The 12569-nt window shown below is 30.3% G+C and overlaps 2 protein-coding genes and 1 non-coding gene across 3 annotated transcripts; all 3 read left to right on the top strand.

Annotated features, from left to right (window-relative positions):
- The first annotated feature begins 245 nt into the window (after positions 1–245).
- On the top strand, positions 246–2766 carry LOC109815906 (uncharacterized). Its single transcript, XM_020380725.3, has 4 exons — positions 246–491; positions 623–738; positions 1155–1517; positions 2462–2766. Exons 1-4 carry the CDS (start codon positions 353–355, stop codon positions 2531–2533), a joined length of 690 nt encoding a protein of 229 aa, XP_020236314.1. The 5' UTR covers positions 246–352; the 3' UTR covers positions 2534–2766.
- A 6655-nt stretch (positions 2767–9421) lies between these two features.
- Positions 9422–12348, top strand: LOC109815894 (uncharacterized; the record flags this gene model as incomplete). Its single annotated transcript, XM_029274887.2, has 2 exons — positions 9422–9568; positions 9946–12348. Coding segments are annotated over 2 exons (306 nt in total), but the record flags the coding sequence as incomplete, so codon positions are not given.
- Positions 12166–12237, top strand: TRNAH-GUG (transfer RNA histidin (anticodon GUG)). The gene has a single exon. It is a non-coding gene; the product is annotated as a tRNA-His (tRNA).
- Positions 12349–12569: the final 221 nt, after the last annotated feature.

Here is a 12569-nt window from a genome sequence, read left to right as displayed (position 1 = left end):
CAACTTAATTAAAAAAATATTCATAAATGAAAGTAACCCTAACTGTTTAGAAGAAGAAGAAGAAAAGTCACTACAACCTTTTATTGTGTAAAATAATAGTATTAAACACCTATTCAAACTTTCACCAACAGACCAACTAAAAGCCCAACCCTTCTGACAATTTAGTTGTCTCCTTCCCCAATAATTCTCTTTCCCCACCCAAACATTTTTTACATGCATTTTTCTTTTCTCTTTCTATTCCATAATTTCCCATAGAAGTGGACCATGCCAGAGATATATAAACATAAAAGCTGCAGAGCCTCTCTTATTTAACCATAGTCCCCAAATTTTCCTTCAAAACCAAAGCATATTAATGATAATGTCCCTACCCATTTTCTTCTTCACTCTTCTACCTCTACTATTCCTGTTCCACTCTTCTCATTGCACCACCATTCTAGTTGATGGGTCTTCAGAGTGGAAGAACCCCACTGTTCACATTGGAGATTCCATCAGTGAGTGCCACTAATTATAATACTCAAGAAAACAAAAACTTGGATCTTCAAAATAAGTTTTTTTTTTTTAACACTAGCAAGTAGCAATTAACTAACATTACTTACTCTCTGCTTTGCCTACTCTGTCTCAGTTTTCAAGCACAAGCAACACTACAACATCTACATTTTCAAGAACCAGAAAGCCTTTGATCTCTGCAATTTCACGCAAGCCACTCTTCTCACCAACCCCAACACTGCCTCCTACACGGTAAGGCCCTTCGAAACTTTTCATCTGGTTTCTTTCTAAGTGCTTCAAAACCATTGACTATGCAGAAAAGGGTTAAAAACTATAAATAATATTGTATCCAAATGCCATTTCTATATATGAATAAAACTCAAATGTAGTAGCTCAATTTTTTTTTATTATTATGTTACTCAAATCAGAATGGAAGATCCGTCTCAATAATTTATGTTGATTTTAATATAAACATTTATCATGAGAATTATCAAAATGAAAAATTAGAAACCACTACCATAAACCTAAATAACTACAAGTTGACCAAGTCTTATGTTCTAATACTTTATAAAGAAAATAATAAAAAAAACATCAAATATGTCTAATATCTTAAAAATATAAAATACATGTAGTATTTTTTTTATACCAATTATATGTTAATGTTTCAGTGGCATCCATCACGCCATGGTTTCTTCTACTTTAGCTTCAATGATGGGTCGTTTAAAGCATGTCAAGGTACTTCTCAGAAGCTAGCAATTAAGGTCACTTCACTAGTAGCAGCTACACCACATGCCTCAGCAATGCCACCAGAACTTTCAGCAGCTCCATTCTCTGGTCAAGTGCCATCATCTTCTCCTTTTTATCCTCTACAAGCAGGTTCACCTTCACCAAGTGTGACTGATCCATTGGCACCCTATAAAAGTGGCAGCTTGCCCTTCATTACCAGTAACCCTGCAGTTCCTCTTCCCACTGATGAAGTTGACTCTGCTGCTATACACCCTCTTCCCACCTCTAGTGCCCATCAAGGACAGGTGCCTCTCTCTCACTCACTTTTTTTTTACACATCATTCTTTTCATAAGGTCTCCTCAATATTTATTTTAATAAAAATCATGTGTTCATCTGAATAAGAAATGAATAGAAAATAGGACTCAAATTTGTTAGTAGGGTATGCATAAATTCTATCAAACAAGGTTTTACAAAATGAGAATGAGTGCTCACAGAACACTATGACATTCCTTTAAAAATACTCTTTTGTTATTAGTTGAAATTTACTAAAAAAAAATTATACAATTATAAGTAAAACTCTTTAAATAAGATACAAGACTCGCGTAATTTTATAGTTTCTAACAAATTTCAGTTGACAGCATTTTTGAAAAGAAAAAAAAATAGATCGTAACCACAATTATTACCGTAATGTATGAAGTATTCAATAATTTTGTTAATAATTAATTTCTATCAACTTTTTGGTAGAATCTCTTCTCTCAGTGGCATTTATTTTTATTCATAAAATTCAATCTCAACTTTAATTAAAGAGATCCAATTCAATATCATTAGATTATGAAATTGTTTTTGTTCACAATTTTTTGTAATATCAAAATTCATAATAAAACCGCAACCCCAAATATAATTCCAAACTTTGTTATCAAATAATAAAAAATGTAACAACATATTTCCATTTCTCTTCATACTTTCTTTATAATAAATAGACAGTATTTCTGCATATTTGTCAATGCAAAGTTTTCAAACTTTGTTATAGAAGCTGAACATTATTATAGAGTATCCGTTGGTTTTTTATTTATGTTAATGTACTTGCACACTAATATCCTTTGTGACCAAGGAAGCACATAATTGTGTTAATTATTGCAAATACTGCAAGTACTATACCAGTATTCACTTTTGATCCCCCATTGTCTTCATATTTTGGTGGTAACTGATCATTGAGTAGTCATAATACTTTATTTTGGGTGGCTGCAGGTGATGATTGGATCATTTGGACTTCTAATAGGTGTGCTCACCATTACTTTACTGCTACTATTAGATGTGTGAGATAGATCAGGGTGAATAGGGTGGAACTGATCAATTTGATTGACTCTAAAGTATCTTTAAGACATGATCCTACCTTGTATTAAGTAGCTTTAAGACATGATTAGTTATACCTTGTATTAAGATGGTCTTACATTTTCTTTCAAATCGTTGCTGTCACTTTTTGTTTTTTGGATTTGGATTTTGGAGAACAATTGATTACCACATTTGCTTTAATATCTGGAATTTCCTCACCATATGGAACTTTATGTGTTGATGGTACATTTTGGGGTCCCCAACACCAAAACCTATTAAACCATCATGTGTCCGTCCAGCTGAGCCAAGTTGACCAATGCAGGTTGCAATAAAGTCATATGGTGGTGGGGGAGCTATGAGGTGTGGTGAGTTTCTTATTCACCACTCGGTCTCTGACACATAAATTCTTGGTCCTATCTATAGTTTACTAAGACTGATTTGTCCTAGAGTATTACTGAAAGAATGTTTAGTACCTTTTATATAGGATGTAGTCTACTATTGAAAGACGTTGTTTCGATCGTAATAAATAAATATATTTTTTCTTCGTAGTTTATTAGAGTATCTTGTATGAGAGTTATTATGATGGCTTAATAATAAAAATATTATTTTAGTATGTCATGGGATTTTAGATCGTTTAAAATTAGATAAAATTGTTTATGTAAGCAATCATTTATGTGTATAAATATAAGAGAGAAAATACAAAATACCGAAGAGAGAGAAAAGATATTTATGAATTAAACAATTTATTGATAGAAACTTGTATTAGAGTAAATATTAATGGAATTGCTTAAAATTTAGGTGACATATATGGATCAACTTAAAAAGATAATTTTTGGTCTTTGACAAGTTGACATAATAAATGGCATAATAAATGTAGTCAAAAACTACCTTTTTCTCCTTAATATGTACTATTTATACTAACCTTATCAGGCTTGGGTCCTAATAGTAGGCCCAATAATCATCTAATTACCTTTGAATGATGTTTCTACACAACTCATGGAGTCCTTAATTACATGGTCCTCGATAGAAATTTGAAGAGTGTTTGATTTTACCCTTCAACCAATTAACCCTTTGAGTACACATTGCCCCTAAGCTTTCAAGATTTTTTAATCATAAAATCTTGAAAACCTAGTAACCTTGTCATTTTGCATAGTCTTGATATACATTATGAATCATTAATTTTCCTAACAATAACTTTCTTATGAATCGTCATGTCTTTTCATCTTCCTTCTTGAAACAAGGGTTACACTTTTTTAAAGCATATGAAGAGTCTTTTAATGACATTTGCTTATTCAACCTTGATCCAACGGCTGCAATCTTTCGCACCATCCTTTTATCTTATTATAAATAAGAATTCATTTTTATCAATCCCCTTACTTTAAGACCGAATACCTCAATGAAATTTCTTGATCTCCAATTGAGTACTCATCTGATATCTTTTGTTCTAGATTTAAGTGCCTTGCTGCTATCTTTTGTTCTTCACCTGAACGCTCTTTTGTTTTCCTTACTCAAAGGTAAAAATGAGTCATTCTTCTTCTTTTTCTTTTTTGATTCATCATCAACTTTTTATGACTTATCCTCTTTGTCCAGTAGCATTTTCTCCAATGTTGTAGTTGAGTCTTCAAACCAGCCTAATGACTTGTCTTGAGTATAATAGTAAATCCAAAACTGTGTCTAGTTTTGAATGGGTTCATGAAGAGATTGCCACCTATAATTCTCATTTGAACAATACAAGAACCCTTCAAAACTTTATAAACCTTGTAAAAATTTCTACCTTTTTTGTCACAAAAGATCATTTTTCCATTTTTGCTAGATTTTGAAAAATCGGTTTCTCTCCTGATCTACACTATGTCTTTATGCAAAAAAAAAAAAAAAAAAACTCCTTAGGACACAAGACACTTCTTTTTTAAGTATGATGTTCCCTTCCAAGACCTTGGTATTACTATTCCTTTTAATCCATTTTTTAGCGTTCTTAGAGTTCTTAACGTTGCCCCACCCAACTTCATCCTAATAACTAGGCTGCTATGCAAGCCTTTTAGAGTCTCTATAAGTTTACCCATGTCAAGCATCATTATAAATGTTGTCCTTGCAAATAAGTCAAGTAGGCCCAATAACCATCTAATTACCTATGAATGGTGCTCCTATGAAACTCATGGAATCCTTAAGTACATATTCCTCGACAGTAATCCGATGAGCGTTTGATTTTACTCTTCGAACAAACACTTCTAATATAAATTCCATTTTCCTTTTGAGGGCAGATTATGTAGAGAAAAGATATACATCAGAAGGGGAGGTTGAATAGTATGTATCAAAAACTAGCACATTTTCATAGTAAAGTAGTAACACTAGTCAGATGAATTGCAAAGAGTAATCAGATGAAACACTGGTATTTTTATACTGGCTTGTCTCAACCACCAAGACTACGTCCAATTTTCAATCTAACCATATTGAGTTCCATTATCTTTAAACAAAGATACATGTATTCTTTCAACAAGTCACTTCTAAATCAATCCTAAGTATTTATTGACTTGCCTCTTCAAGCAACTACCCGTATATTTTTTTTAACAACGTCTCTCTTAACTTAACAACCAAGTATTCTTTTACAATCAAGTCTCTTCAGGCTCAAAACAAGTATTTTTTTATAGACAAGTCTCTTCATACTCAACCTTAGAACAATGGTTATGAAAGTTACATAGATGTTATGTTCGTCTCATTTAGACGTTATACAACCAATATAGAGCAGTAAGCTTTTACAAGAAAGAATGAAGTTTGTACACAAGTGTATTTTACAAAGTGTAAAAGTTTATGTACAAGTGTATCTATATACACATTCTCTCTTCTTTCTTGTGCTTTGAGTCTTCTTATATAGTAGCTCGACGAAGATGACTGTTGAAACAGTTTGAGCCTAGCTCACAAGTTTGTTTCATCTATCTTCATCGTCTTTCCTTATGACGGCAGGTAATCGTTTGACTCATTTAATGCGAACATTAAATGCATTTCACTAAATGGTATCTCTTATTGATCAAGAAATATACTTATCAACTTTTCATATCAAATGGAGCTTGTATAAAAAATGTCAACATAGAGCAATTGTAGCATTGACTTTATATATTTTTCTCCGTGATTTCAAGGATCTTGATTCTAACCGAAAGCATATATATTTTTTCTCTTTAATAGATTTGTAAGTTCAAAGATGACTTTCTAGTTCAATTTGTTAAGGAATGAAGCATTCAATACACATTTTTTTGTTATTTCCAATAAATAACAAGCATTTAATGTATATGAGATAATTTGTATGCTTCATCTTATTTACATCATCTTATAGACGATATGCATATTACACTTCATTTAATAAACATTATTTTCAAAGATATTTTTGAAAGTATTTTCTCTTATAAAAGTGTTTTGTTTATTAACATTGAAACTCTAAAGCTTGAGAGATCCAAGATCATCTTTTGACTTAATAAATTATTAAATATTTTGTTCATTAATTGCTACATTGCATATAGTGTTGGTGAAAATATATTTGTATAGAAAAAGGGATGAACTAACTCATGTTGACATAGTGGTTAAAAGATTAAATAATTTAAATGAGATATTTAAACCATTTTGAAGAAAAAAGAATGATGCATTTTTAAATTAGTCTTATATAGTACAAAACAAAATTAAAGGACTAAAATTGACTTTTTATAACTTTAGAGGAATTAAAAAAATATTTGAAAAGGACCAAAATGAACCATTTTTTGTTCACAGTGTGATTTAGATGACACTTTCTGTAACACCTCTCAGATTTAATATCTCACTAACTACACTCTTTGACACTTCACACGTTGACACCTCACATGTTGACATTTCACTAGTCAAAACCCCTCGTGGATAGTTCTTTCTGAAATGTTTGTTTGCCTTTGGAATTAATAACTATCCCTATAAACCAACATAATATTTTTTAGTGTGTTTTGTCATCATTCATTCCTAAATCACTCCCAGTTAAGCCGGCTTAATTATGAGCTATCAAAAAATAAATGCATCTTGTTGGTGTAAATCAATAATATTAATTAATTTTTTAAAATCATCTTCAACTATAAAATCTACCACATATGCAACATTTGGATCCCTCACATTCTATTGTGTTCGGGGTGTTACAAGTCTACAAATTTTCGCTTGGTTTGTCATTGTATTGCACCATACTAGGAGAGAGAACTTGCTTCGATATTATTTGTAACACTCCTCATATTTGACCTCTTAGTAGCTATACTCCATGACACTTCACACAATGACATTTCATACAACTACTCGCTGGTCAGAATCCTTCATCAATCAAAACCCTCCATGCAGTGCCCTTTTTTAGATGTTCATCTGCCTTTAGGGTCAATGATTTTCCACACAAACCAACACAACCTTTTCAACTTGTTTCTTCCTTACATGCACACTTTTTTAGAAATTTTCCAGAAGGTCACACATCTCCAAATCACTCCAAGTTAAACACGTTTAACTATGAAGTTCTTAAGTGATGAGCTACTTAAAAATAAATTCATCTTATTGGTATAGATAATACTAATTAGTTCCTTTAAGTCATCTCAATTATACAGTCTTCCATGTATAGCCTCTAGATTCATCTTTTTTCATTGTTTGTGATGTATACACTTTTTATAACTAGTTATTAACACAATTTAAATTTTTTGAGAACCAAAAGTGATACATTTTCATATCAAAGAATCCAAAATAGTTCAAAAAATTTTGAGACTAAAATTAAATTTTGAAAATTTTAGAGAAACTAAAAACAAATTTTATCCAATTTTGTTTAATCTTTGATTTTAAAAACAACCTTATATACTATTTTTTTTAATTATCTCAATGGCACCAAGGTCTTACTTAGTAAGAACTTTTAGATTGAAAGTGTATATTATCATGTCCCTATTATTTATCTTCAATCTTAATAAGAGATATATCTCATTAGAAAGATAAATCCATGTGTCTATATATCTTTTTCAATCTAAATAAGAGAGAGAGAAAGAGAGAGAATTTTTATCTAAGTAATTTCAAATATTTATTATTTTTTATCTAAAATAAATATTAATCAAATTAAATAAGGATATTTTAAAAAAGATATAATTAATATAGTTCACAATTAGAAGATAGTCTTTAAAAAAAGTAAAAAATGTCTTTTATATATAAGGATGAAATTATTGCATTTGAAAGTAATTTAATGATATGGATAAAAACATTATACATGACATGCCAAATAATATATCATTTGATTAAATTTCAAACACATAAAGTTTAAGTTGAATTCAAATCACATTTTAAATGAATTATTATAAAAAAAAATTATAAATATATAAGATAAAATGTACATAAACAAATTCCTAGTGAACCATTAGCGTAACTTAGTGATGTGAGATTGGGATAATGTATACAAGATTATTAGTCACACCAATTACTATCATTATAATTATCATGGATAAAAAAAATAAAAAAAAATATTATAGTTAAGATGTCTTCCAAATTTAGTACACTTCTAAATTTTAATTTCACCAAATGTATCTTAGGATATAAGAAATCAATCTCTCTTTTTTAAGTATCAATATCTTTCTAAAGTATAAGAAATTTGAGAGAATTATATATAATTTAGGCTTAAATATGTTTTCAGTCTCACAAATTTAGAGTAGATTTATTTTTGCTCCCTCAAATTTAAAATTGATTTTTGTATTCCATGTAATATCAAAAATCTTGTTTTAGTTCATCAAGTCACAAGTAACATATTTGACAGTAACAAATTAAAACACTTATGCAGCATCAATTGGATTTAATATGATGTTTTCACTGACAAAGATATTAGCTGGTGAATTTTTTGCAACGGTATTTTACGGATTCATTAACGAAATTTAACCATAAGGTCTAAAAAGATTTCTTTTTTTAAATTACAGGAACTAAAAATATCACCTTTAAAATTTGGGAGACCAAAGTTAAATTTATCTTAAATTTAAAAGACTAAAAATATATTTAAGTCTTGTTGTGCATTGAGAGTTCTCACACACACCTCTATATTAATAAGATATTGTTCGCTTTGAACCTAAACCCTCGTAATTTTGTTTTTTGTCATCACGCAAAAGACTTCTTGTTAATGAAGACAATTGCGTGTTTATAAACTCATGTTCATCCTACTGTTCGAATGATGTGAGACTTTAATTATATCCCAACAATCACCTTCTCAAATAAAGGACAATGGTTTAACTCCTTGCCCCCCTTTGCATCAGAAGCTAATCTAAGTATATTTAATGATGGTTCATAGAGCTCAATCATGTTCTAAGTACTTGTACCACTACGCCACTATTAACTCATGATAGAGGAATGTGCCTCCTAACCCTCCATGTTACTAAGAAGACTCTTCATCACATATGGACCTATCATTAGAAAAACTTTCAACATAGAATTTTATAGTCGAACCTACCTAATCTACTTGTCAACCATCATACTCGCCTAATTGGTCACCTAGTCAACCATAAGCTCTTGTTGAGCATTGAGATTCTCATACACATTTATCTCCCCAATGATAAAATATTATCTGTTTTGAATTTAAGACCTCATAATTTTATTTTTGTTCATCACTCAAAAAGTCATCCCACAAAATGTCATCACTGAAAGGCTTTGAACTTAGGCATTGAATCATTCATTAGAATTTCTTTATAAGACTTTTCCACCCACGAAAAATGAAGCATTCTTTATCACCTATAAATAGCTGAACTCTCTACACAAACCATCTTAACATATATAAAAGCAGTTACCATATTGTATCTCCACTCTTAAGATCACTTTGCAATCAACCATGGCCGAAGAGAAGCACCATCATCACCACTTTCATCATCACAAGGATGAAAACAGCCTATTGACACTACGGTCTACTCCAAGACCACATTTGATGGTGCCGGATACGAGGTTGATTACAAAAAGGAAGAGAAGCACCACAGGCATCTCGAGCATCTTGCTGAAATGGGAGCAGTTGCTGCTGGTGCCTGTGCTTTGGTAACTTACATAATTCATAATCGAAGATGTGTTAATTAAAGAATTGTTAATTTGATGTTGGAGTGTTATTTTCGTTTTAACTCGATTATTAAATTTACTTGTTCCTCTTATAATTTTTTAATACAAGAGACTAATGACAATTTCGTGAGATAACAGTTCAATTTAAAAAAATATCTAAATAGACCCTTATTATTATCGCGACTTGAATTATGATTCTATTTAAATTTCCTTGCTTTAAGACAACTAATTAACGACATATATCAAGCTTGTTAATTGTTTTTTTATTTGAATTTTGTGAATTACCTACCTAATTATTTAAAAGTAATTAAGAAGGTATTAAATAAGATGGTGATTTTGTTTATGTTTTGTTCCAACAGCATGAGAAGCACAAGGCACATAAAGATCCAGAGCATGCCCATAGGCACAAGATAGAGGAGGAGATTGCAGCCACAGCCGCTGTTGGAGCTGGTGGATTTGCCTTCCATGAGCATCATGAGAAGAAAGAAGCAAAGAAACATCATCATTTCTTAGGTTGAATAAAGTAAAAACCTTACGTATTTGGATAAACTTCTTTTGAAATGTTTTAAGATGAAAAATAAGAAAAATAAATCAATGCATAAGTTAAAAAAAAAAATTAATAGAAGAAAACTTTTACAAATTAATTTATGCATAGACTAGTTTTAACTTTTAAAAAAAAAAATTCTTCTAAAAATGTTTGTAGAAAAAACTTAATTACTCGGTCAGAATTATAATAGTTTGAAAATGTGTGTTGATTGGGTTGCACTAGCCCCAGTTAGCAACTACCCTAAATAAACCAATTTACAGGCTAATTAATTGAAGTTATATATGTGTGCGTTTTTCTTTGGTCAGTGTATGGTTTCCATTTTGTGTACTAAGGTTTCGTAATTCCAGCAATAATACATTTGTATTGACTTTCATGTCTACATATATAAAATATTTATCTCTATGGTCTAAAGTATCTGCTACAAGTCTATAATAATCTTAATTTACAAGGTAATCCATTTTTCAATTGTTCCTTTTTCTTCACTTGGGATTAAGTTTCATCTGGTATATTTTATTCGTTGAACAATTTTCCTTCCAATTATTTGTTGTATTCATTCATGAAAGACGTTTCTTCAAATTTTTTGTGTTCGCTATTTTTTTAAGGCACATTTTTCATCATTTTAAGGTATACTTAAAAAAAAATTAAAGCTAGTTTTACTCAAATAAACAAATAATTTTAAGGCCTATCCTAAATATAGGAGATCAACTTGATATTTTCAGGTTCGATTTTCGTCTGTATTAAAATAATGTTTTATCAAATGAAATCATGTTTCGCAAGTGCAGGTTGATAATCCTTGGTTGTCAGCTTTAAAACACTGCGTCTAAACCATATCCATAGGAAAAAAAATTAAAGGTGTATGTGCCTCCCTATTTAAGTTTCGCATGTGTTACTCAAATAAACATATTAGAGAGTTTTTTTTAGTAATTATGATATTGGTACAAAGTATCTATTATCGAAAATAATAATTAATCTCTGTCAGAGACCATGATCCGTGAATGCACATAAGGTGCATATTTTTGGATAATCATGATATTAGTATGAAGTATCCATCGTCAAAACTAGTAGTTAATCTCTACTGGAGACCATGAATATACACAAAATAAGTATTCTCTTCTCAACATAGTTTATTTTATATCCGAGATTAGAATTCAAAGCTAAACAAAGTTTAGCAACACAAATTGCTATCATTTATATCAAACAACGTTGGTAACATATTAGAGAGTTGATAAAAATAAAAATGCATCATTCTCAAAATTTAAAAGTGAAACGTTTAATATATAGGTTCCTCCTCACGCGGCAGCCACATAAAATATATGGGACTATAAATATATAACAAAGCTACAATATATTTTTACAAATTAAATTATTTTATCGTTTCATATTTCAAAGTTACAAAAAAGTTTAATATTAACATGACGTAAATTCTTTTTAAATTTTTAAACACAAATTTCTGATACAATCATATAAATATTTCAAAGAAAAAAAAATACATTTGTGTCTATGACGAAATACATGTCCCTTTAACACAGATTAAATTAAACGCTAGTATCATTATATGTATTATGATAGCCAAGGCATCTTTGGGCCTAATGTCATTCTCCTTGAGAACAACAACCTTAACTCTCAGTGGCAATTTGGATCCAAGCCCAAGAAAAAGGAACTACACATTAGATTTTATTTGTAAATTAGATTAAGCTCGATAGTAACATGAAACAATAGGAAAGATCGACCAAAGTATTTTAAAATATAATTTCTACTTGTAAATTGTAATATCTTCCAACTTCAAACTGAGCATTCTCTCGTGCCCTAAACTTTTACCACCCAAAAGATAATTTTGTTCATTTATACAACGGCTTATAATATAAGCCTTATTTTCAGTTTTTTCACAACTCACCCAGAACAACCATATGTAATGAATGATAAGTGTAATTCCCACATTTATCGTTTATAGTTCTGGCCTTCAGTATTTTAGTTCTAATCAAGAATAAATAGTTAGTATATAATAGAAATTTACAAACCTATTAGCAACAAAGTGGCTGTAGTTTAGTGGTAAGAATTCCACGTTGTGGCCGTGGAGACCTGGGCTCGAATCCCAGCAGCCACATATTTTGTTTTTAAGTTTTTTTAATATTTATTTTAGGGGCATTTTTAACAAATCAATTCTTCTTTATATTTTTCGAGACGGTGAATTCTCTGAAGGACTACTTATACAAGTGGTGCATAGGTGGTGAATGAATAATTACCATAGATATAATATTAAAAAAATTAACGGTTGAGATTATAATTTAATGAGTAAGATTTTAGAATTGCAGAGTAGTCCTTTGAAATTTTTTATTGTTCTGTATTTTGTAGGATTCCGTTTATGACCGTAACTGAGGTGGTAATAGCACCTGGAGGTGTTTTGATTGTCTCGGTTCCCTATTAGCAACCATATGG

The sequence above is a fragment of the Cajanus cajan genome, chromosome 1 (assembly GCF_000230855.2).
Source record: "Cajanus cajan strain Asha chromosome 1, NIPB_CcT2T_4, whole genome shotgun sequence".
NCBI lineage: Eukaryota > Viridiplantae > Streptophyta > Magnoliopsida > Fabales > Fabaceae > Cajanus > Cajanus cajan.
This window is presented reverse-complemented; position numbering and strand designations above follow the sequence as displayed.